This window comes from Phyllostomus discolor, chromosome 4 (assembly GCF_004126475.2).
Source record: "Phyllostomus discolor isolate MPI-MPIP mPhyDis1 chromosome 4, mPhyDis1.pri.v3, whole genome shotgun sequence".
In the NCBI taxonomy this organism is placed as follows: Eukaryota; Metazoa; Chordata; class Mammalia; order Chiroptera; family Phyllostomidae; genus Phyllostomus; species Phyllostomus discolor.
The window spans coordinates 68,601,116-68,627,617 of NC_040906.2; the positions used below are offsets into that span (position 1 = coordinate 68,601,116).

Consider the following 26,502-nt stretch of genomic DNA (forward strand, 5'->3'; position numbering starts at 1 on the left):
AAATATTCCCAGAGAGCCTTTGCTGACCACCCTTGTTTCTTTCCTAAAGTTATTTTATTTACAACACATCACAAATTCTAATTCTATCTTATAGTCCACATGTTTAGTCTCTGTGTCCTCTACTGGGCTCTAAACTCCAAAAGTATAGGTCTGCCTTTTTCAACCCTTTAAACACAAACCTACACCCTATTTGGTCTACAGTGCTGTCCAATAACATTAGTGAAATGAGCCAAGGGATATGAATACCAGCACCCCCTCTGCATGATAGTCTAGGTATTTGTCTTACACAGGCACATCCTGTTTTATTGTGCTGTGTGCTTTTGCACTTCCCAGATACTTCATTTTTTATGAATGGAAGGTAATACCCTCTACCAACAAAAGGATTACAACTCATTAAAGGCTCAGATGATGATTACTGTGTATTTTGCCACATATAATGCACTCCCATGTATGATGTGCACCCATGGTCTTGTGCGCATTATACACGGGGTCATGTAATCATTACACCCATGTATAATGTGCACCCTTATTTTCTCCTCAAAAAATTGGGCAAAAAAGTTGCACATTGTACATGGCAAAATACAGTATAATTTTTTAGCAATAAAATATTTTAAAATTAAGGTACAAACATTGTTTTTTATACATAATTATACACACAATGAACTATAGTATGGTGTAAACATAACTTTTATATGCACTGGGATACCAAACAATTGATAGTACTCACTTTACTGTGATATTCACAGTAAAATACCTTTGTTGCTGTGATCTGGAGCTTAATCCACAACATCTCTGGGATAGACTTAGATTTGAAAAAGCACAAATGATAGCCTTCCTTTTTAAAGGAGTGTATGCTTGATGAAACGTACATGATGCCAGTTAATGACATTTACATGCTACCCTCCTTTGTTTTTAGTTGAAGTACAAGGTGGAGGGGGAGAAACTGAAGCACAAATACACCATAGACTGCGATTTGCCTCAGTTTATTCAAGCCAAGGTCAATGCCCTCAACATGAGTGATGTGAGTATTCATCCTAATGACAGTCTAATGTTGCTAACGTATGTCTTTCCTTTCCAGTTCTGGGTAACGGTGGAATTTAGAATTTTAAGGGGAACAAACTGAATGGAGCCCCTCTGAGTCTCCGTTAGAGGAGGTCACAGAGAAGATTTGATTGCCTTTTGGCCCTGAGCTGGACCCGGGCGAATGCAGGCTGCTCACTCCCTTCACTGTCCTTGGGATGTATGTTCTGCCCATTTCCACAGGGGGAGTAATTTCCTAGGGCACAGCTTTGAGAGAGCAATGTGTTGTTGAGACCACCTGGATCGTATATGGGACTGGACCCCATTAGGGTCTCTATAAAAACTTTTAAGGTTCTGGCAGGTGGGTGTGGAAATCTACCATGAGGCAACCTCGTATGTAAGTTCCCTTGCTCATTAAACCTGCACCTACAGTCTGGAGTGACCTGACTCTTTCTTCGTCTCTCCTTGCTCTCTATGTTCAGGGGCTAATCAAGACTGGATTTCAACCATAGAATATGAGACTAGAGGTTACCATAAAATTTTGCTTAATGCAGACTGTTCCAAGCTGTGGACTATGAAATCATTAGTGGGTTATAAAATCAATCAAGTAGGTTGTGTTCCATTAAAAAAAATAGAACAAAATGAGGTAGACAAGATTGGAAAATACAGTAGTACATAGTCTGTAGTAAGGTTAAGTTTTACTTTATTTAACTTTTATTTCAGTTATTTGTTAAAACTTCTAAGAAAGTTTACTGTGGAGGGAAGTGGGGAGGGTTGGGTGGGTGGGCTGGAATGGGAGTAAAAGGGAGAAAACTGTACTTGACCAATGATTAAAATAAAATTTAAAAAAAGTATACTGTCATTTTCTTTAGAAACTCGTTTTTTGTATGTGACTAACCTCTCTCTCAGGTAGACTACATATGTAATTGATGGTGATATTTCAATTCACTATTATGAATTGTTTCCTTTTGCTTTTTATTTTTGAAGTTGGTAAATTCTGGTTTAAAAACATAGTCAAACCTGGAGAGAATTGTTCATTTATTAAGAGATTCCTTAGTCATTCTTTCTCATTTTTTAGGCTCTCTTTTATCTCCAAAAAAACATTTTTTGGTACTCATTTCTATGTTTTTGTTTAATTTAGAATTTTTTCCTGATGTTAAAATATTTAAAAATCAAGGCTAAGTAAAACTGGGTGGCACTAAATCTGGATTTTCAATTTTAGTATCAAGTAACTTTCTATAAATTAAAATTCTTTATTATCAAAATACAAGAAAATAAAAATATTACATGCTGATAGAAAAGTTGGACATATTGAAAATTATTTTCAAAATTCAATTTGTTAACCCATATTCAAAGCATCACCTTTCCATTGTTTTGTTATGCCAACATACACATTTTTAAAGCAGTTGAGATCATATGGTGTATTAGTTACTGATGTGTTTGTTTAAAAGAATCATGAAAGATGAACTAATAGCCCAAACTCTGTGAATGCCCTTAATAGAAATGAGTATATTATGACATGTTTTATAGAAAGATCTTGGCATCCTGTTTCATTCATCTTTTAATTTTGGCAAATAACAAAATAATATTTCTTTTTTTCAAGGCTTATTATAAAGCAGACTGGAAGAAAACCATAGCTAAGGGCTATGATTTGAGGACAGATGCTATTCCAATTGTTGCTGCAAAAAGTTCAAGAAATAATGCTAGTGATGTAAGTCTAATTTGGAAGTAGTAAATTCTCTTTCTGTATATTTTAAAAATCTTTACATGGAGGCTATATGAACTATATTAGAAATCAAATAAAAAGTTATAATACTGAAATATTTTTAATATCCTAAGTACCATTGATTTTTTATATTGCTCCACTTTGAAATTTTTAAAAACTCAATACTGTTATTACAAAGAAGAAAATTCTCTTTTAAAAACTGTAAAATATTTAGAACTCTCATTAGTATCATTGTTATAAAAACTGATTTTTATTTTAATTTAGTCAATAAAAAAATCCTTGGTAAACTAAAATGTCACTAACTGGAAAAGTCTCCAAGTGTTTTTAAAAGGATACAATTTTCAAATAATATAATTTCCACAAACAATTGTGAAATATGAAAAACCAGGAAGAATTATAGATTAAAATCACAGGATTTAAATTAATTATTTTAAACAAATTAAGTTATAATTTCTATATGAATTGATATAATACCTTGATAGAGTAAAAACACAGTCATTTAAAGTCCAATATACTAATTTGTATAAGGACTTTGCTGAAATTTACTCAAGGTTATACAAATACTTTATAAGATAATGCAAAATAACAGTGGAAACACAATTTAAAAACTACACTAAATCCACAATAAACAAATTTTTCAGGAACCTTTGAGCATATTCAAAGCATCTACTTTTGTATAATCTAAGTAAAAACTACAAATTATTCCACTCTCAATTATCCCCAGAACACATCTCAAGACCATCCACTAGAAATACTCTGCTAATTGTTTATTTAACAATACTAAAATAATAGATCCAGGCTGAATTTAACTATTGCTTAATTTGTTATATAACTTCAGTTTAATACTTTACTATTTCCTACATTATGCCTTATCAAACTTCTGCCTGCTCTTCTTTTTCATATAGTTCAAATATAAACAGGCCTACGAGAAAGCCAAAGGCAAGCAAATTGGATTTCGTAGTCTTCAGGATGATCCTAAACTGGTTCACTACATGAATGTAGCCAAAATACAGTCAGATCGCGAGTACAAAAAGGGCTATGAAGCCAGCAAGACCAGGTACCACACACCTTTGGACATGTTCAGTGTGACAGCGGCCAAGAAATCTCAGGAGGTTGCTACCAACGCCAACTACAGACAACCCTTCCACAACTACACTCTGCTGCCCGATGCCTTGAATGTGGAGCACTCCAGGAACGCGATGCAGATTCAAAGCGATGTATGTAATGATCAACAGATAGTTGGCATAGAATTATTCATTTCTAGCTGGCGTGAGGGAAGATCAAGAAATCAGTAATTCCATTCATTTTACCCTAAGCCTGGCTGGACTCATTGTAATTAGGGGTCTTCTCCAGAATTTAGAGCTTGAGGATTTTACTCATTTGAACTACATGTTCCTTCTTTTGGGGGTTGTTTATACTTTAAAACTTTAGATGTTAAACCCAATATATGATTTATCTTAAAAAAAAAGAGAGATTCAAATGGGTGCTATAGCATATGTTTTCTAGTGCAAAATTTTGTTCACTTTTTTCCCAAGGCAGTTAAGTTTTTAAAGGAATTATTGGGTCAGGATTTCCTGTTCAAAGCCACCATGAATGCAATTACTTTTTTAACTAATTGTATTCAAGAGACAATAGGGAATAAAAAGCTAGTTGTTCTCCCCCAGCTCATTTTCATTCTTTTTGATAATTAGTGAATCATCTCGCTAATGAAACACAAGCCCTGACTCTTTCTGAAATGAAAATTCCCTTTTATGTTTAAAGAATCTATACAAATCTGACTTCACCAACTGGATGAAAGGGATCGGCTGGGTCCCGATAGAGTCTCTGGAAGTGGAGAAGGCAAAGAAAGCAGGAGAGATTCTCAGTGAGAAGAAATATCGCCAGCACCCTGAGAAGCTGAAGTTCACATACGCCATGGACACCATGGAACAGGCACTTAACAAAAGTAACAAACTGACTATGGATAAGGTGAGACCTTGCCTGCTGGCCTCAGCCCAAGGACACTCACAGAGCTCATGCATGGAGCCTGGCACTGCCATTATGATCTTTCTTTGTCAGCATTTCAGTCTCTCTGATGGTCCTGGTGGTGGTGGTGATAGGAGGGGCATTCAATAACTCATTTCATGTCTAGAGAGCTCTCACTTATACTGACCCGTGGGCTGTCTGTCAACACCATGCTGAGGGTATGAACGAACCACAAAACTCATGCAGTGTGAGGTGAAGGCAAGATGGTATTTGTTGTTTCCGTGGAAAAAGGCTCCACTGTTTGATCATTTTTCCCCTCATCTTGTGTCTAGTCCCATTAGTCCCTGTTGCTATCCCACTCATTTGTCATATCAGATTTAAGCTCTTCTACCATGGGGTTGTGAGTCTCTCCCTCCTGATAGCACCACTGCACACTGGTCCTGCTGTACCATCATGTTCCTGCCCTTCTTGTTTTAGAGGCGCTACACTGAGAAATGGAACAAAGACAAGACCACCATTCACGTCATGCCCGATACTCCAGACATTTTACTATCCAAAATGAACCAAATCTCCATGAGTGATGTAAGTAGATGAACAACAAAAGTAGGGGAGAAGGCGACTGGAACTAACGTTTATGGAATGTCTGTCTTCTACATGCCCATCACTTTGGAATCAGGATCCCTATTCTAACCCAAATAACAAGATGCTGACTGTCTTTTTCTGTTTAATTGTTTAGAAACTGTACAAAGCTGGCTGGGAAGAAGAAAAGAAGAAAGGGTATGACTTGAGGCCAGATGCCATCCCAATAAAGGCTGCAAGAGCCTCTAGAGACATTGCCAGTGATGTAAGTGCTTCCACAGGGCGTGCTTTAGGCTGAGCAAATCAGAGCAAAGGAGCCAAGCTTGTGTGTTCTGGAAGCTGCAGTTGGCTCCACCCGGTGTTGGCAGGACCATCACCCCAAGCAACACACAGCCACATCCCTTCGCTCAGTCCACGGACACTCTAATCATTTGTTCATTATTGAATGTGAAAAGTGACTGGGTCTTGTTAAAATAAGTTGCTTTCAGAGTATTCAAATCATTTATAGGCAATTCTAAGCAAAAACAAAGGAATGCAAGGTACACATTTACCTAGGAGACCCATGAGCAGGCTTTTCCTAAATTTAAAGATGCACCATGAAATACTGTGTCTGCAGCCTTTGCTGCTGGTCAGACAGCTGGGCGGGAAAAGCTGCTTTCTAAAGCACCCTGGAATAACTGATTTCTACATTTATTTGATTGATTTTGAGATCATTTACTTTCTATGGACTCAAGTCTGGCAAGTAATTTGAAGTAAAACGATTTTGCTCCCTGCCCCTATGAACTCTTCTTTCTAACTTTAGAGTAGCTTTAAAACTCTACACCTATGACAAAGATAATGGCATCTAGTTTACTACATTTTCTTCTCTTTTCTCCTCTCTCTTCATCGCCATGCTTTTATTCCTGTCCACAGTTCAAATACAAGCAAGCCTATGAAAAAACCAAAGGGAAACACATTGGCTTCCGGAGCCTGGAGGACGACCCCAAGTTGGTGCACTTCATGCAAGTGGCCAAGATGCAATCAGACCGGGAGTACAGGAAAGGCTACGAGAAATCTAAGACATCCTTCCACACCCCGGTGGACATGTTCAGTGTGGTGGCAGCCAAGAAGTCTCAGGAAGTGGCCACAAACGCCAACTATAGGAATGTGATCCATACCTACAACCTGCTTCCTGATGCTATGAACTTCGAATTGGCCAAAAACATGATGCAGATTCAAAGTGATGTACGTCATAGCCACTCTATTTGCACAGCATTTACTCTAAATAAAAAGCAAGTCATTAATGACCATAAGTAATGATATTTTGAAAATCCTAAAAGAAATTTATGTGTAATTTCCCAAATGAGGTGTTTCTTCTTTTTTAAATCTTAGGTTAAATTTATTTTTTAATAAAAGGGGATCAATTCTAGAAACTAAGTCTTATTTTTTACTCTTATTGCTGTGAGCCTTGCTGAATGCTGGATTCAGCAACGGCAAATGAAATTCAGTTTCAGAAAGAATGTGTTGAAAGAAGTCTGTCTGACAAAGAAGCCTAAAGGCTCCTAATGAAGGAGTGAGAGGGAAAGCAGCAAGTAGATATATGAGAGCTCCTGCCCCTCACTCCCAACCAGCCTCCATTCCACTGTGCCCAACTTTGTGATTGCCTGTCTTACCGCCTGAGGAAATACTGAGGAGGTGATGGCTGAGGCAGCTTATTAGAATGAATGTGAAGAAGGCACTGACAGTAGAGAGCCAAGAATTCAGCTACAGAGGACACTTGGTGGCTGGAAAAAGTGAACTTAAATTATATATTAAATGCCAGCCACACTAAGACCATATTTCTCTTTGGGAATGTAAGAGCTGAGCTATTCTCTCATATGTATAACATATATATTACATATATGAGGTACATAAGTGCCCAAATGAAAGCAACTGTGTATGTAGTTGTAGAGGAGCATGTCAGGGCTGACAGGAGAAAAACGAAATTTGTACAAAGTACCAGTGAGGTTCCTGGTATACCTGAGGGAGTTGTAACATGGTGGCTGATGAGAGGCTTATGGCAAAAGAGGGAAATGGGGCCCCCACAAGTCACCTTTAACCAAGAGAACTTGAACATTTTTGTAAGAAAATTAGGCTAGCATAGTCACCTTTCTTGAGATAATAGTAACATGGAAATTTAATCTATTTTGTATTTCTTAGCACTTTTTCTTCAGGAAGACATTGAGAAAAACAAATCACAAAGATATTACTGCTTATTTTTAATTTCTCATGCAAAGAAATGTATAAAATCTGAAGTTAAGGGATAAAAATAGTTGAAATTCAACACACTATTGGTTGAAAACTGAAATGGAACTCATGGAACATTAAATACCCATGCATGGTTCTTAGAAGTTGTGGTTTCTTCTCATTCTCAAACTTTTCCTCTTTTGCAGAATCAGTACAAAGCTGACTACGCTGAGTTCATGAAAGGCGTTGGATGGTTTCCTCTGGGCTCCCTGGAGGCCGAGAAAAACAAGAAAGCCATGGAGATTATCAGTGAAAAGAAGTACCGTCAACATCCAGACACTCTGAAGTATTCCACATTGATGGACTCAATGAATATGGTTTTGGCTCAGAATAATGCCAAAATTATGAATGATGTAAGTCTTTCAATAATGTAGTATTTCATCTGCATCAGAGAGAAGCCAGGCATGTCTTACATTTAATCCACAGATTTTGCTGAATTTTTTTGCTGAATTAATTAATCATAATTAATGTTTACCTTGAAAGAGGACCTTGTAATTAAAAGTTATATATATTTTTTTATACATATATATTACTCTTAGTAAGTGCCCCTGCCCAAATGCTCAATGAAGCACCCTACTCAATAGATGTGACAAAGTAAACATGGAGTCTTATTTGACTAAGGTGAGTTTGAGTAGAAGTTCACAAGACTGAATCAGAAGATTGCCTGGTAACAGCTGGGTGCTGCACCCACCCTGGTTCCTAGCTGCTGTGACGGGGCCAGAGCAGACTCCTAGATCACGAGGCTTATGGCAGCATTCTGAACCAGGGCCTCTCTGGGAATTCAGTAGTTCCTTGGATTACTAATTACTCTAGCCTTTAGTAAAGCCTTAGTGTATTTTTATATTTCTTAGCTATAAGTTGATATCAAGACCAAAAGTACATCGAACTTGGACATGTTTTTAAGTTACAAATAATAAAGTAATTGCAGCAACGTTAGCTATATTATATGGATCACAATTTGAAATGCTATTGATTAGCAAGAAGGGGGAAATTATTTTGACTCTAACATGAAATAGTTGCAGAAATGTTAGTCCTAAAAATAGAGCTGTATTATGCTGAGTCTCTGAGTAAATCCTCTGGAGTCTGCTGAGAAAACAGATTTGTCAAGAAGAGCAACCTCCTTGAAAGGAACTTGCTTAAAAGAGGAGGTACACCCCTCAGTGTCCCTTTTAACATTTAGAATTTACACTGTCACAAGCGTACTATTATTTTTACAACATTAAATATTCATATTTTTCCTTCTTGTTAATAATTACCATTGCAGAATAGTGAGGACAGGATGAGAATCTTAGAAACAGCAGATGCTAACACTGAGAGATAGCCTGGGGATCATCAGGGTGAATCCTCCCATTACAGCTCTGAGGAGAGAGGCAGGCCCCTCCCCTAAAGGCACACAGTTGGTGAGCTGCTGGGTATAGACTAGAACCAAATTCCGATGACTAGCTACTGCTCTTTCCACTAGAATTGTGCTAATACTATAGCCAGTAGCCACATGTGGCAATTTACATTAATTAAAGTTTTGCATGTTTTCTATGGCTGCTTTTACACTACAACAGTAGAGATGAGTAGTTAATGACAGAGATCTTTTGACCCACAAAGCCTGAAATATTTGCTATCCGGCCCTTTACAGGAAAAGTTTACTGACCCCTGGTCTAGAAGAAGGTTCTATAATTTTTTGTTTTTGTTTTTTTTCTCATTAAACTTGCTAAAACAAAGAGATAACATTTTTTTACCTGTCAGATTGCAAAGATTTTAAAAGTTGTGTTATGTGCAAGGGAGTAAATATTAACATAGACTTCTAAAAGGAGCAAGGTACAAAACATTGTGTATTATATGGCCTCATTTACATAAAGAGGACTCTATGTGAGCTTTAATATGCCCAGAAAATTTTAGGATGGAGATGCTGTCTCCAGGCCATCAGATAAAAGGATAGGACATTTCACTTTGTATCCTACATTCTCTCCACTGCCTTGTTTGAATAAGCTCCTTTTTAATTTAAATTTTATAAAAATATGATCTAGCTAATAAAAACATAAAATATTGATGCTTATGAACAATGACATGTATACTAAGCTAGACTCCTTTTAAGATGTTAACTTCTGCTGAGATTTTTTGTGTCCGTTCTTACTTTCTAGCACCTCTACAAACAAGCATGGGAGGCTGACAAGACCAAAGTCCACATCATGCCTGACATCCCCCAGATTATTTTGGCAAAGGCAAATGCAATTAACATGAGTGATGTAAGTATAATTCCCCCTGTTGTCATCTTTCTTTCCCACCTATTTAAATCAGTAGAAATTAATTAACTAGTAAGTCTTAATTATGAGAGTAAATGTTTTGAAAATAAGAGTAGGAATCCAAAAATGAGAATCTTTCTCTGTCTTACTTTGATGACAATTGGAGTCAGCCTATCGATGAGAGTTGGTCCCGGCAATTAGGAATTTGAAGGGCAGGCAGATTTTGTTTTAGGAGCGAAGTCCTCCTGCTCAAACTAAGTCACTTGGCAAGAAGAGAAGCACTTGGGGAGCAGGGGAAGAGGAAAAGCAAGAGAGAATCCTAGGATTTCATTCTTAGACAGTCCATCCACCAACCTTTTGAGATGGTCCTAAACAAAGGGTGTGGAAAAGTTAAATGGAAAAGGAAGATGCACATTTTGAAGAATTTGAGGCAAGCCTCATAACAAGCAATGTACAACACTTAATGTTAGAAAATGCCAAGGTTGTTCTATTCCATTTCCCTTGTCATCCTAACCATAGTTACTAGGAAATGTTCTAATTCTGTCAGTTATTTTTTTTCTTTTCTTTGAATTACATAGAGATTTGGAATTGCTGATTTCTTTTTGGATTATAGAACCCACATAATTATATAAATAAAAGTGTCAACTGCAAAACAATGAAGTATTCTTTTGATGTAAGATTGTGGTTGTTTTGTAGTCTTCCCTTGACTTTTACTTAATAAAATGCATTGATAAGAATCTACAGGGTCTTTGAATTTTTAAAAAGCATATTTATAACCTAATAGAGAACTAATATTTTTTCTGGTTTCTTAAAGATATGTTTGAGTTTGTAATGAGTTTTTTTTTCAAACACAGTTGTTACTAGTGAGAACATTCGGCCATTGAACCACCAGTGAAACATTCTGTTCAAAATAAAAATAATGCCACAGTACTAGTTTACTATTTTAAAATAAATCCAGGACTTCTATTTAAAAGAAAACTATTCCTCTGCCTCCCTTACAGAAACTCTACAAACTTTCTTTGGAAGAGTCTAAAAAGAAAGGCTACGATCTCAGAACTGACGCAATTCCTATCAAAGCTGCCAAGGCCTCAAGAGACATTGCAAGTGATGTAAGTCTGAAGGAAAGCAGTCACCTGGCTGGGCGGAGGTTTCTTATCTACCAGAATAATAAGGGCTGAATTCTGGAAAAACTGAGTGCATAACGTATGGAAGAAAATGTGCCTGCTAACAATAGCCTCATTCTATTCTGTGAATTCTTCTTAGCTTTGCTATTTTGTTTTCTCCCGTATTTCTAGGGGGAAAAAAACAGAATGCTAACCAATTATGATCATATAGATAGATGTCTGCTCCCTGACTCATGAGACCTAGGTGAATTTATCTTGAACTCTGTCACCAAGGCTGTGGCCAGTAGAAACTCAAAGGCTTGGACTGTTCTTGCCTCTTAGGATCTGTCTTCCTAACAGGATGTCTCATGAAGTGGTATGCTGGGCATGCTGATCTTTTGTGCTCATAACAACTGATTATTAAATAACTGGGAACTGTGCAAACCAGTTGTTAAAATGTGGGTAGCTTGACATAAGCCATAGTGGGAGTATTTACACCACAGAAACTGGCAGACACCACAACTTAGGGCTTTACCCACCCAGGAGCTGGCGTGCCAGTATACCACTGCCATAACATACAAAGTAAGCTTTGTGAAACTCAGTTCTTTCATTTGGTTATTTCCCCCCAAAAATCCACTCATAGCATGTATTTTAATGACTTGGGGATAGTGAGAGGTGCACATTTCACAACACTTTTTCTTTAGTCATCCTCCAGTCATACTCTCTCATTCTCTGTCTCTGTTCTCCACGTTTCCTTTCCTACTGATCCATCCCTGTCTCACTCCTACATTGTCCCAAGAGCTCCAAATTCTTCTCCCTCTATTAGACTGGAGGAATTGGCTATCTCAGCTCCTACCCCCTAACTCCGACACTCAAACCCACAAGAGATAAGTAGAATGTATCCATGTATCAGGTTCTCTCCTCTATAGAGGGGAATTGAGCAATAAATAGTAACATTTCTTCCCTATTAGACCAGTATAGAGAGTCTTAAGAGAAAAGGAGCTCTACAAATATAAAGCTAGTCTAACATCATACTGTGAATTGCATAACTGAACCTATTATCATCAGTAAAAACTGCCTGGATGATTTCTCATGGAAGTATCAAGCTCTTAGAACATTCTGCTTTTTTCTTTCATTTGCTATACTCTGATTACCAACTAAAGGCCTCTTTGATACTAACAGCAGAGTATCTGTACAAGGCAGTGTGGTGTATCATCACACGATCTGGGTTCTAATCCTTAGTGACCTTACAAATCCCTTACCTCTGGCTCCCAGCCCACTCATCTATCAAATGGGGGCAGTAACAATGGCTTTGCATGTACCTGACAAGGTACAGTTGTGTCAAGTTACAGAAATGAATGTGAAAAATGTGTTTTGTGAGCTGTAGAATTCTATACAAGTATTACTTATTATGAAATACAGAATGCTGACACTAGAATGATTTCTAAGTCAAGGAAATTGCCCTGAATAAATGTTCAATTTTTTTTCACAGTATAAATACAAATATAATTATGAAAAGGAGAAGGGGAAAATGGTTGGTTTCCGCAGTCTTGAGGATGATCCCAAATTAGTCCATTCCATGCAAGTGGCTAAGATACAATCCGATCGGGAGTACAAGAAAAACTATGAAAAGACAAAGACCAGCTACCACACCCCTGCTGACATGCTCAGTGTCACGGCCGCCAAGGATGCCCAAGCCAACATCACCAACACCAACTATAAGCACCTAATTCACAAGTACATCCTCCTTCCAGATGCCATGAACATCCAGCTGAGCAAGAATATGAATCACATACAGAGTGAAGTAAGGCTCTCTTTTTTCCGGATGATGCATGGATTCCTAGCATTGGAAAGGAGATCACAGTCTTCTATGCCACAATTTTCTATTGGGCGAAGGGATTGGCCAAAGAACATATATACATAACTCATAGACAAAGACAACAGTGTGGTAAAGGCCAGAAGGAATTGGGGGAGGTGAGGGTTGGGTGGAGGTGGGCAGGGCAGGGAAAATAGGGATATCTGTAATAGTGTTGCCAATAAAAGTAGAGTTAAAAAAGTAAATTGATGCAGTAGCATAGATTTGCCTCTTCTCTTTATAGAATGAATATAAGCAGGACTACAACGAATGGTACAAAGGGCTTGGCTGGAGTCCAGCTGGTTCCCTAGAAGTGGAGAAGGCCAAGAAAGCAACTGAATACGCCAGTGATCAGAAATACCGCCAGCACCCCAGCAATTTCCAGTTTAAGAAGCTGACTGACTCCATGGACATGGTTCTTGCCAAGCAGAATGCGCTTAACATGAACAAGGTAGACAGAACAGCTCTCCTTCCACACAGTTCCCAGCAAGGCGGGGCTCACAGCTCTGGTTCTTGTCTGCAACCTTCGATTCTGGTTCGCCATTTCTAGGTGCAGACAAACTGTCCAGAGCACATCCTATGTCATTTTCCCCTGCTGCCTACCTCTTAATTTTATTTCTTCTGCCCTTTTAATTGAGTTAGAAATCACTTTTTTCAATTATTTTATCTTAAGCATTTTGATCCATCCTAGAAGATAAAAAACATTTAAAAGTTTATTTTTAATATCTGTTTTATTTCTGTGTCTTCTCTGAATGACATACTATTTTAGTTAATAAATCAAGTTATTCTAATTCAAATGGCTTGCATTCAAATACTCTGCTATATTTTTTTCTTTGTGGTTTGTCCTCAAAAGTTATTCAAATGTCAAATGCTTTTTTTTTTTTAACTTCCCAGCACTTATACACCATTGACTGGAACAAAGACAAAACCAAGATTCATCTGATGCCCGACACACCAGATATTTTGCAAGCCAAGCAGAATCAAGCACAGTACAGTCAGGTAAATCCATATAAAAACTTGGCTTGAAGCTAATTAAGTTTATTAAGTGATGTAATGGTAAAAAAAATTGATGTAAACGCTAAAGCATTGGAAATGGATGACTCAAACTAGCTAGCCAAAATTCCATGGAGGCAGGCACTGTTTTGCTCAGAGAGTGGGAATTAATAAATAACTGTTGAAAGAAAATATTGTATCAAACAGACCTGGTATGAGTTTGATTTTGCCATTTATAAGTTGTATAATATTGAGTCTAAACCTTAATTTCCTCATCCCTAAAATTGGGACCATGGAAGTGCCCATGACATTGAATCGCTGTGAGGACCAAATGAGAAATTCCATGTAAGGCTCTCAGCACAGAGCCCAACCCTTACAGAGCCATGCAGTAAGTCCTGGATGGCTTTCAGCTGTTTTTATTATTATTCAGTTTTCACACACATGCATCCATTCAATGAATTTGACTCAGAAAGTTTAGCTCATTTATTGCATCTTATAAAAGGCATCGTCTCACTTAGATATTAATTTTAATTAATTAATTGATTAATATAAAATTACTTTTATCACTTAGATAATTACTAATTATTACCTGACTTCTTGTTATCAATTATTTTAACATCTGTATTCAAAATATGAGTACACAGGAATGTCAGGTATATTGGGAAAGTTACCGAATATACCTGACATTCCTGTATTGTGTCTGAAAAGAGAAGGCCATACCCCATGGTACCCCCTGGTGTGGGGGTCGTCTCAGAGCCAGAAAACTGAAGCCAGGTCACAAGATGCTTAGTCAAAGCTCTATTAAACAGCTTGTTTTGCTTTTGTTCCTATCTTTAGAGATAAGGTAGATGATGTTAGATTTTCCTAGATCTCTATTCTCTAGATAAATTTTTGTTGGGTAATCTGTTGGTGATTTAATATACACTGAATAACAACCACTGAATCATGCCTTTAATTTGCAGAAACTCTATAAACTTGGGTGGGAAGAAGCTTTGAAGAAAGGTTATGATCTCCCAGTTGATGCAATTTCTGTACAGTTGGCCAAGGCTTCAAGAGATATTGCTAGTGATGTAAGTACCACTTTGACTTCCATAAGGATCTGAATCAGGTACCGTAATGCTTCATTTTGTCAATCCCAATAGTAAACCACAAAATATTCAGAAGACTTTGGCTATAGAAAATAAATTATCAGAATTTCATAAGAAAGCACAACCTCTTAATCACAATCTTTCAAACCAAACAAAACAAGGAACTGGTTTGGAGAGAAAGACAGTCTAAAGACAGAATCTAACAATAAATTCTAAGAATGTAAGGGAAGATTCCCCCTAATTCAATTAATTTGGGGCACTCCAGAAGTGTTGGAAAACTAATTAGATGATGTATTAGTACCTGCTTTTTTGAAGGTCAATACCTCATTAAAATGAGTCACTGTGGTAATAAGACTGGAGCAATAGCTGCAATAACGATGATTGCAAGTTCCCCAGAATGTAAGCTCATTTTCATCTCACGTTATGTGCTTCCCGTAAGGTTAAGATAGGGTAGGAGTTAAAGAAAGAGCATCAGTAATTTCCTAACAATGCAGCATTTGATAGTACCTATTTTCTTTCCAAGTGCTCTATTAGAAACTTTTGAAATCTTAACACTAAAACTAAATGAACTATTAGTGAACTTTCCCACAATTGTACAGATTATATCTCCTCTTGGTTTCAAATGATTTTTGTATCTATAAAATTTAAGAAAATTAGAGCAATTTTTATAAATACTTAATAAATTAAAATTATAGAATTTAGAGTCAGAGGATAACTCAAAGGTTATTTAATCCAATCCACCCATTCAATGCCTTCCCTCCTCTCCTTCTCCAACATGTGGTCATCCAGTCTGTGAATGCTTATGAATGTAAGAGTTTTTGTGTCCAATCCCTTGTTGGATCATCTCAAATTATTTTATGTTTTCTTATATGGAACTTAACTCTCCTACCAATCGGCTACAGTTCTGTGTTCTAGAAACACCGCAAAGTAGCTTATTTCCTCTTTCCCCTGATATATCTTCAAACATTTCAAGTTTCTTACAGATTCTCCTTTGACTTTAGTTCTATAATTCCTTCAATCATCTGGTCATTCAACTTGTGATCTACTCTATTTTTTTTTCAAAACCCCTCTCAAAATAAGAGTGCCTCACACCTTGGTGTTGTTTTCCTGGTACAGAAGGTCAGGCCAGAGTAAATGAACTTCTGACTTGCCTTTCTCTGTGTCCCTGCAGAATCTGTGACACATTTTTATAAGCAGTTTTGTCCGATTGCCTATTAGAGCTTATAGTCAACTTAAACTCCTGAGTATTTTTAATATACAAACCATGAAGTTGGTGTCAAGAGAAAGTATAACCTACTTCTATGAGGTGTAATGTGTGCTCAGCATCCAGCATCATGTAAATGCTATTATTACTATCATTGTTACCATTGTTGTTATTGTCATCCACTACTAATGCAGTTTTTCCAACTGAATCTAAACATTGGATTTCACTTTTACTTTCTTAAATTTACCTAGTTCCTTTTGACCCACCTTCATCATATGTTGAGATCATGTAGAATTTTCTTTCTAATCTAATATATTGTACTTAGCTGTTTTTAACCATTTGTGCAATAAGAAATGGATCCTGAACAGGACAAGTTTATAGGACATAGCCATGGAAACCAATAAAAATCCTGCTGCTTAATAAACTAATCTTCATTATTAAGCCTGTTCATTTTTTTTTGCCTTTCTACTTTCCCATTATTCCCTTAAGAATGTCATAAACACTTCATCAAACAATACCCTAAAGTGAGCAAACACAATGCTAGCACATCCCAGAATATATTTCTGCCTCCAATTGAAATTAATTTCTCATCACAACCTCTCTTGATGCTCAGTTACATTATATTTCTTTGGAAGCCTCTACTTAAGCTTTTATATTTCTTACTAAGTTAACATAGACATTCCTTCTCTCATTTCAATTTTGAAAAAAAAACATACCAACAAAGCAAGTTCAGTTTAACATAACCTCTGCTGATGTTGATAAAAGAACTGTTTCCTCTTATTTCAGTTTAAATATAAACAAGGCTACCGCAAGCAACTCGGCCACCATATTGGATTCCGGAGTCTGCAAGATGATCCAAAGCTTGTGCTGTCCATGAATGTAGCCAAAATGCAGAGTGAAAGAGAATACAAGAAGGACTTTGAGAAGTGGAAAACCAAATACACCAGCCCAGTGGACATGTTGGGGGTGGTGCTGGCCAAGAAATGTCAGGCCTTGGTCAGTGACGTGGACTACAAGAACTACCTGCACCAGTGGACATGCCTGCCTGACCAGAATGATGTTATTCAAGCTAAAAAAGTTTATGAACTACAGAGTGAGGTCAGTTTCTGTAAAACTAATAGTTTATATGCTACTTCCTATGTCATATAAGTGGTCATTTAGTCTTAGAGAGACAGAAACTAGAAAGAGGACTTATTACTGAATATCTGAAATGCATGTGTTTGTAACGGGTAGACTCACTTGAGTCAAGGGTCCACATGAAAATGGGATTTTGATGGCTTGCTTTGTGTGTTCACAGAATCTGTATAAGTCTGACCTTGAGTGGTTGAAAGGCATAGGATGGAGTCCCCTGGGATCTTTGGAGGCAGAAAAGAACAAGCGGGCTTCAGAAATCATCAGTGAGAAGAAATATCGTCAGCCCCCAGACAAGAACAAGTTCACCAGCATTCCTGATGCCATGGACATAGTTCTGGCAAAGACAAATGCCAAAAACAGGAGTGATGTGAGTATAATTCTTTGAAAATGAATAAAATAAATCATAGTGCCAGATATTTGGTAGGTGCTCAATATAATTTGCTTAATAAATTAGTGGGATAGCATAGCATCACATCACACAAAATAGCACAAGACAGCATAGTGTTTTATACTTAGTTGCTTCCTTTGAAGTATAAACTGCCCCACACTGAATTATGTAAACATGGGTTAGCATCAGCTTTTGTCATCCAAAGATCATTTGTTTGATTGTTTATCCAAAGTGTAATGAGAAAACTATTGACCATATTTTTTTTATTGAAATGAGTGCATTTAAATCCCAGATTTTGTTGTATGTTGTTGTTGGGGAATAATGTATGCAAGGGAGATATTCTGAGTACCTTACACACGCACAATAGAAATGTTATAAAGAGATCATTTTCTTCCACATGATAATAATGCATTTTGTTTAGCTGAATCAAGATACATAGACAATTATAAATAAACATATTTATAAATGTATATACATATATACACACATGTATATATATCCCATCATCAACTTCCTTCTCTACAACTGACACCAGTGTCTGACTTGTGATAGGTGCTGAATAAATATTTATTGAATAAAATAATTTAAAGGTAGAAGTATACAGTAATTCTATGCAAAAAAAGCAGAAATTAATCATAATTCCTCAGTTAGAAGCATGACCCTGAACATTACAAAAAGTTTAATTATGTGCATTAAGATTCTGGAACTCGTAAAAAAGTTTAAATCAATATATAATAATAACTGTTTGGCTCTTAAAAGGATATAAATATACTTAATATGCAATATATTTTATATATATCATATATGTCAGTTTTTATATAATGTATATAAGCTCATAATCAGCTTATAGTAAGCATTTGATAAGTTGTAGCTCCTCATTTCCCAATCCACCTCTCACAGATCTCTTGCAAGTTTGGTATCCAAAATTTATAGTAAATGCTGACCTGTCAGTTTTATTATGAAAGTTCAGGGATTTTTGTTTTGTTTTGTTTTTATGATGCAAATTTGAATCCAACAATCTGGGTAATAAAACAACAAATTTATGCAAAACATTTCCCCCTTTGGAATCCAAGCATTTTTTTTCTCTCCTCGAAACAGGCCTGTTTACAAAGCTCTGGACTAATAAGGTGGTCAGGAGAAAAGTCCTGGGTCATGGGATTTATCAACTCGGTGTCTCAGGACAGACTCCTCGACAGTGTGCCCTGGTTACAGGTCTCAGGAGAGAGGCCCCGAGGCCCTTGAGCCTCCTGTCTCTCCTTTTGAATAGACCAATACATCCATCTCAGGGTAAACAAATATTAGCATTTTCTCTATTTTCCCTTGGGTAAAAATGACACATGCCTTTAAACAAATGGTTCAGCTTAATGGTTGTCAACCAGGGACAATTTTGTCCCACAGGGACATTTGGCAACCCTTAGAGACCTTTTTGTTTGTGACAGTGTGAGGGTGGTGTGCTACTGGCATCTAGTGGCTAGAAAGCAGATATGCTGCAAACATCCCAAAATGTACAATCGGGGGCCCACCCGTACCCCTACAAAGGATCATCCAGTATACAACACTAACATGTTGTATAGGTTGACAAACTCTGATCTTACTTAATCAGAAAGGTTAGTGCAGAACCAGCATAAATGCATGTGGAAATTCACAAGCCTTGCTCATTTTTGCCCTGAGAGTCTTAATCATTTTCCCTGGGGGATATGGACTGTAGTGAGCATGTCCAAGAAGGAGAAAAGGGCCAACCCCACACACCCCACACTGCATGCCTCAAAGGGAAATTGACAAGTCCAAGGAACCAAGGAGACTTTTAAAATTTTTATATTAAAATAATTTCAGGCATATAGAAACATTGCATAAATAGTACAAATTATATATATATATATAAATGTTCAACCACATTGACCAGTTGTCAACATTTTGCCACATTTGCTTTTTTTTTTTTGCTTTCTCTCCCCCTCTCTCCTCTTTCATGATGCTATTCTATCCCTAAATACTTTATTACATACTTCCTGAAAATAAGAACATTCCACAAGAACATAACCACAATGCAATAATCGAAATTAGGAAATTAACTTTTAAACAATATTAGATTACAGAATTTATTCAATTTTACAACTAATATTCTTTAGAAAAAGTTAAAAAAATTCTGATCCAGTATCCAATCAAAGATCACACACTGACTTCACCTGTTATGTCTGTAGTCTCCTTGAGTGTGGACTGGGTCCTCACTCTGTCTTTGTCCTCCAAGTCCTTGATATTGCAAAGGGCACGGGCCAGTTATTTTATAGACTCTCCCTCAGTTTGGGTTTGTATGGTGTTTCCTCATGATTAGACTTGGGCTCTGTACTTTTTAACAAGATAACGCATGCTGTATCCTCCCGCACACATTATACTAGGAGATAACAGAACTTCGATTTGTCTCACTATTGATCATTTTATCTTTGATTGCTTGTTTAAGTTGGTGTCTCCAAGTCTCTCCACTGTCATTACTATTTTATGCTTTGTAATCAGTAGGTATCTTGTGGAAAGATTCCCTGATGATGTTAGTATCTGAGTTTGGGTAAATCAAAAACATTTTTGTTTGGGTCTCTTTCTGTGGAGAAAGAGGATTGTTCTGGAACATACAGGAATTTTTTGTAAATTCTCATAAAATATCCTTTTGAAAATCCTAATCCCCCAAATAATTATGGGGTATAACTATAAATAATAATGTGGGAAATGTGACTCCCTATTTTCTAGACACACCTTGACTATGTCATCTTTTGAGAAAGTAAGTCTGTCTCCCAATTTAACACTGAGGGGAACTTTTACGACCCAGCAGATGGAGAATTGCTGTTCCATTTTATCATCTTGGCAAAGGCTCCAATTCCTTGGGTTGATTTCTTAGGCAGGGTTATCTGTAACTTGGAAAAGATAATTCATAATCTCTATTTTGAAAGGCAGTTATGTCCCAGATAAAGCAAAAAATACTGTAGCTATTTTCTGCTTATACTGTCTGCTTATGCTATCAATTGTAAATCTTAATTCAGATGAATTCAGTAATCCTGTTTAAAGTTAACTATGTCATTCACTATTCTAACAACACCACTGAAAAACTCTTACTTCTCATTTTAGAGACTTTATAGAGAAGCTTGGGACAAGGACAAGACTCAAGTCCACATCATGCCAGACACACCCGACATTATTCTGGCTAAAGCAAACTTAATCAACACAAGTGATGTGAGTTTCCAATTCAGCATGTGTTTTCGGACAGCTAATTTTAATTGCTTCTAAAGCAGTACATTTATTTGCAAGTTATTTCGAATGCCTGGGTTATTCCCATTAATGAACTACATGTGACTTAGATTCTTCATTTACTGGCTTTTAACTTGAACATCAGCACAATACCACTCCCTATCTCAGGCAGAGATGGGGTGCTGTCTGTCCCTATAGTCTGTGATTACACTCATCATCGTAATGTGATGGCCTCTGTCACTCGCCCCTATGTGGAGGGGAGCTTGTTGGGGGCACGGACAATTGCTAATGAATCTGCAGTGCCTCACTAGAATAGTGCCTGACCCATAAAATTCAATGAAATGTCAAATGAATCAGCATAACAAAACTCTTGCAGGAAAATTTTATTTTTATTTTTATTGTCATCATAGCATAATCTCCTGAAATTTATAGATGTAAAAATTCAGTACCTTAAATACAAACTCTAAACTCTAATAGAAAGACTTTAATATTAAGTAAGGTATTAACTAATTCCACAAAGGAAGATATATTTATATTTATATTTATATTTATAAACACAAATCCAAAATCAACAGGCATTTTAAACAATCTTGTTTCTGGATAAAATGCATTAAATTACATTCTCAATTATGTAACAAATCTGAAAACAAGTTTATGTCACTTGAGCTTATAAAATTCAATTATTTAAATTTCCCTCAAATAATCTTACATTTTAAAAATTATGAAGGGCTATGTTTCATACCTACAGATGTGATCCAACTTTGGTTGACCTTATACTATGAAGCAGATCCATTTCACAATGCTTTAGCTACATGGAAGAGACAGCTCGTTAGGCATGATTTCCCCCCACCAGAGGTGTTAGATGAAAAGGCATTGCTCTTTGCTAAGAAAAAGTTCTAATGAAACACTCTCAGTTAATTGAAAAATAGCACCTAAGTAATATTTTATTTTCTTTCTCTATCAATTTACTTTTGCTCTATTCTCATAAGAATTTGAAAAACACTGGCATTTAATTTTGTTGATATAGGTAACTGAAGAGCTTTGACGTTTAAAATAGAATTATTAGCAATCAATGGGGATAATTTCCAATTACATTTGCATATTCAAGATACTATTCCCATGGACTCTTAAAATATTGAGCACATTGGACTCATTAGGCTGCAGTTGTTTATTTCCCAAAATGATCTTCGTCTCTTAACAGAAACTCTATCGAATGGGTTATGAGGAGTTGAAGAAAAAAGGCTATGATCTTCCACTCGATGCCATACCAATCAAAGCAGCAAAAGCATCGCGAGATATTGCCAGTGAAGTAAGACTTTATCCCGTTTCTATTGATTTGATTGCAATTTATCATTCCCAGTCTCAATTTCATTTTAAATTGAACAAAATCTTTCAAGGAGTAACAAATTAAAACAGAGTGAAATGATTCCAGACCTGCAGTGTGGGGTGAGGATGAGCTCAAGGATGTATTTATTTTGTATGAAATTTGAGCTGGATTTAGCCTTTCATCTTTCCTATAAAAAAAACCTTAAATCTGTGGCTCTCTAGGCTTAGTGAAATATTTGAAATTAATGTGTTTTTTCATTTGCCACAAATATGGCAACATAAGTTAATCTTGAAAGGAATAAGACTTTTTTTTTCCTTTAGTACAAGTACAAGGAAGGTTTTCGCAAGCAGCTTGGCCACCACATTGGAGCCCGCAACATCAAAGATGACCCCAAGATGATGTGGTCCATGCACGTGGCCAAGATCCAGAGTGACAGGGAGTACAAGAAGGACTTTGAGAAGTGGAAGACCAAGTTCAGCAGCCCCGTGGACATGCTGGGGGTGGTCCTGGCCAAGAAGTGCCAGAGTTTAGTCAGTGATGCGGACTATAAAAACTACCTGCACCAGTGGACGTGCCTGCCTGACCAGAACGACGTCATCCATGCTCGGCAGGCCTATGATCTCCAGAGTGATGTGAGTCTAAGATTTTCCTTTGGCCAACAAAACAACACATATGCTTTCTTAAGCATCAAAGTTCCCCTAAAGTGGGGGAAATTAAGTTTATACAACTGAGTTATACTTCCCTCAGCAAATGGCCACACTCTGTCCAGTCACCCAAACATTATCCCACAAAGAACCAGCAAAGCCCCCATTGCTTTGGTAGAATCTTCTAGACTGTTGGCCTAGAAGAGTTGTATCTTTCTATACATGTTGCTCTTTAAGAATGTTTTTCAAAATATTGCTTCTAATATGAATATTTTGTTGATATACAGATCATACCAAAATGTTGAAATTTCCCGTGAACTCAATAATTAAAATATATACTATACCATACTATAATTTTACTTCTTTAGGGACCTATTATGATGCTCATGCTTGGTTATCTGGCCTTTATAATTTCAGAATTTGTACAAGGCCGACCTTCAGTGGCTGAAAGGCATTGGCTGGCTACCTAGTGGCTCTCTGGAGGATGAGAAGAACAAGAGAGCTATGCAAATTTTGAGTGACCATGCCTACCGTCAACAGCCAGACAAATTCAAGTTTTCCAGCCTTATGGACTCCATTCCAATGGTTTTAGCAAAAAACAATGCTATTACCATGAACCATGTAAGTTCTTTCTTATTTGGGAAGAGTATTCATTTTAGTCACTCTGTGTGACTAAACACTGAAATCTGTTTCTATAAAAGAAAAATCACCTTCGATTCTTTTGTTTTCTATTGAAGTGGTTATTAAGTGAGTGTTGTGCTTCTTCCTGACTCAGGACATTGGACCAGAAGGTGTCACAGACACTCACTCACAGAGCAGACTCTCTGTGCTCTTATTCAAAACCAGATTATTTGTCGGTATGTATACATTACTGGCCCACTCTCGTCATGTCTTCTTTGTTTGTTTTAGCGCCTCTATACAGAAGCTTGGAATAAAGATAAAACCAGTATCCACATTATGCCAGATACCCCTGAAGTTTTACTAGCTAAACAAAACAAAATAAATTACAGTGAGGTAAGCAATGTATTCATGCTGCATGCTATATTTTCCTTACACTGCATGCACTTTATAAATCAAACTTAAAATAATTTATACCTGTTTCAGAAACTATATAAACTTGGCCTAGAAGAGGCCAAGACCAAAGGCTATGACTTGCGGCTGGACGCCATTCCCATCAGGGCGGCCAAGGCCTCCAGAGACATTGCCAGTGAGGTGAGTGCACCTGAAAATGTCTTGACCTTAGGTTTGACAGTTACTCTGTGAGGTTAAAGTTCTTGCTAACAGGCTTTTTTCTCAGTAAATAGTTTAAAATAATGGTAATAAAATTCTCAACAAAAGGCTAAATCCTGGTAATGGCTGAGTTTATAGCAACATGCATTTCAAAATATTATCTATTTCCTACTGAACAAAAGCACTGGATAGTTGACTATAGTTCAGACATCCTTTTGGCTTTTCCACATGATGGATCCCTATATGCAACCAAACTCACTTTAGGGTGCCTTCAACATCCAGTCCATGCTCTAAGAGCCAATGAATCTATAAGGGCTGAATGAAGGGTACATTTTATTCCATGTAAAGTCCATCTGTTTATGCGGACCATATGTCTCTGCATCCAGTGATTGGCTACAGATATTTATTTTCTTTAAAACATAAATTTGCTCAAAATTATTTTTTACTTATTTCCAAAATATGGGAAGGGACCATCATAACTTAAAAATAAGTGTTCAACAATCACAAAAGTGTGAAAAGCATTAGTATATACCAGTATAATAGAAAATCAGCTGCCATTAAAGTTCATGTTTATAGAGAATATTTAATGATACAGAGAAATGTTTAAATGATCATTAAAAAAAGCAGGTAAAAATCCATATACAGTATGACTCAAATTTTAATTTTATTCTCCCCACCCCTTCTCTCTCACTCACCACACAAAGCAGGTTTTTTCCAATGTTATCTCTAAACGGCAAAATGTCTTCATTTTTATTTTCTTTTCTGTATACATATATATGCTTTATTTTCTAAATGGTTTATAAGATATTTAGGGTCAAGTCATTATCTTCTTTAATGAATGGAAAAATGTGAACTTAGTAATTGCTTTTTACTAAACATTAAAATAAGTGACTATCAGCATTTTTCTTCTTCTAGTTCAAGTACAAAGAAGGCTATCGGAAGCAGCTTGGCCACCACATTGGAGCCCGCAACATCAAAGATGACCCCAAAATGATGTGGTCCATGCACGTGGCCAAGATCCAGAGTGACAGGGAGTACAAGAAGGATTTTGAGAAATGGAAGACCAAGTTCAGCAGCCCCGTGGACATGCTGGGGGTGGTCCTGGCCAAGAAGTGCCAGGGCTTAGTCAGTGACGTGGACTACAAGAATTACCTGCACCAGTGGACGTGCCTGCCGGACCAGAATGATGTCATCCATGCTCGGCAGGCCTATGAACTCCAGAGTGACGTGAGTACCCAATGGCGATAATGACATGCAAGGGTCGGAAATCAGTGAATTTACACTGCTTGGAGATAGTAGCAAGTGGCACCAAGTTCATGCACCCCCACAAAGGGGGGAATAGCATTTCTTTTTCCCTTGTGTTAATTGTGTAACCCTCCAGACCAAAAAGGAATATTGTCTGATACCTGCCTGGCCATTAAACTTAATTTTCAAGAGGTCTCTTGCTGTATTTTATATCCTTTAGATGAAAACTATTTCCCTGTGCAGAGATAAATATTTATTGACTATTTGTGTCAACAGAATATGTACAAGTCAGATCTCCAGTGGATGAAAGGCATCGGCTGGGTTCCCATCGGCTCTTTGGATGTGGAAAAATGCAAAAGGGCAACTGAAATTTTGAGTGATAAAATCTATCGCCAGCCTCCAGACAAATTCAAATTTACCAGTGTGACTGATTCTCTGGAACAGGTGCTGGCCAAGAATAATGCCATCACCATGAACAAGGTGAGGCTTCAAAATTCAGAGAATCAAGGTAGGGCTCCTAAAGCTGAATCAAAGAAAAAGAGCATAGTCAAGAAAAGAAACGAGTACTGAGCCCCAGAAGACTATCTATCCATCTATCTATGCATATATCCATCTATCTATCTCAGTCTGATATTTTATTTATAATATTACTTATGTCATTGTTTTATGGTTTTGATAAGTAGCATATTTTTATAGAAAATAATCTCTGCCTAAAAGATATTCTCAATTTCCTTTTGTTAACATACATTTCAGATTATCAGAAATATTTATTCTACTATGAGCTGATTACTTTACTTGAAGAAATGTGTATATAATACATAATGTGTTAGAGTGTATCACCTTTTATTATTTTTGTTTATAAAGTTCTTGTGGCCCTGAAACCCTTAATAACTTTACACTGAATATTTTTTCTGATGACAGTATATGTTTTCATTGATAGCGCTTATACACAGAAGCTTGGGACAAAGACAAGACCCAGGTCCACATCATGCCAGACACCCCAGAAATTATGTTGGCAAGAATGAACAAAGTCAACTACAGTGAGGTAGGAGCAAATGCTAATTTTGTAATGTTTTGTGCTGTTTCTAACTTCAATTAATCTATTCCATGGTGATAGAATACTAAATGACAACTTTATAAAGAATCTTTTTTTGCCCTGTGTGAACACCAAGTCCTGCATTTCTTAGTCACCATGCTAAACATCAAATTTCAAGTAACACAGACTATCATTTAGGAAGTACAAATTATAAGAATGAATGATGTAAGTG

At 36.8% G+C, this 26,502-nt stretch overlaps 1 protein-coding gene across 25 annotated transcripts in view; it reads left to right on the forward strand.

Moving 5' to 3' along the window:
* NEB (nebulin) overlaps nucleotides 1–26,502 on the forward strand; it is a 197,436-nt gene that overhangs the window by 54,962 nt on the left and 115,972 nt on the right. For 22 of the 25 annotated variants that reach the window (XM_036023508.1, XM_036023482.1, XM_036023487.1 and 19 more), the window contains exons 39-63: nucleotides 917–1,021; nucleotides 2,624–2,731; nucleotides 3,652–3,963; nucleotides 4,508–4,714; nucleotides 5,189–5,293; nucleotides 5,448–5,555; nucleotides 6,203–6,514; nucleotides 7,702–7,908; nucleotides 9,691–9,795; nucleotides 10,794–10,901; nucleotides 12,388–12,699; nucleotides 12,995–13,201; nucleotides 13,645–13,749; nucleotides 14,706–14,813; nucleotides 16,822–17,133; nucleotides 17,333–17,536; nucleotides 20,669–20,773; nucleotides 21,990–22,097; nucleotides 22,436–22,747; nucleotides 23,177–23,380; nucleotides 23,669–23,773; nucleotides 23,864–23,971; nucleotides 24,905–25,216; nucleotides 25,511–25,714; nucleotides 26,175–26,279. In XM_036023508.1, coding sequence (XP_035879401.1) covers nucleotides 917–1,021; nucleotides 2,624–2,731; nucleotides 3,652–3,963; nucleotides 4,508–4,714; nucleotides 5,189–5,293; nucleotides 5,448–5,555; nucleotides 6,203–6,514; nucleotides 7,702–7,908; nucleotides 9,691–9,795; nucleotides 10,794–10,901; nucleotides 12,388–12,699; nucleotides 12,995–13,201; nucleotides 13,645–13,749; nucleotides 14,706–14,813; nucleotides 16,822–17,133; nucleotides 17,333–17,536; nucleotides 20,669–20,773; nucleotides 21,990–22,097; nucleotides 22,436–22,747; nucleotides 23,177–23,380; nucleotides 23,669–23,773; nucleotides 23,864–23,971; nucleotides 24,905–25,216; nucleotides 25,511–25,714; nucleotides 26,175–26,279 — 4,488 coding nt within the window. The remainder of the gene's footprint in view (nucleotides 1–916; nucleotides 1,022–2,623; nucleotides 2,732–3,651; nucleotides 3,964–4,507; nucleotides 4,715–5,188; nucleotides 5,294–5,447; nucleotides 5,556–6,202; nucleotides 6,515–7,701; nucleotides 7,909–9,690; nucleotides 9,796–10,793; nucleotides 10,902–12,387; nucleotides 12,700–12,994; nucleotides 13,202–13,644; nucleotides 13,750–14,705; nucleotides 14,814–16,821; nucleotides 17,134–17,332; nucleotides 17,537–20,668; nucleotides 20,774–21,989; nucleotides 22,098–22,435; nucleotides 22,748–23,176; nucleotides 23,381–23,668; nucleotides 23,774–23,863; nucleotides 23,972–24,904; nucleotides 25,217–25,510; nucleotides 25,715–26,174; nucleotides 26,280–26,502) is intronic. The other 3 variants (XM_036023497.1, XM_036023503.1, XM_036023504.1) reach the window with 2 other exon arrangements.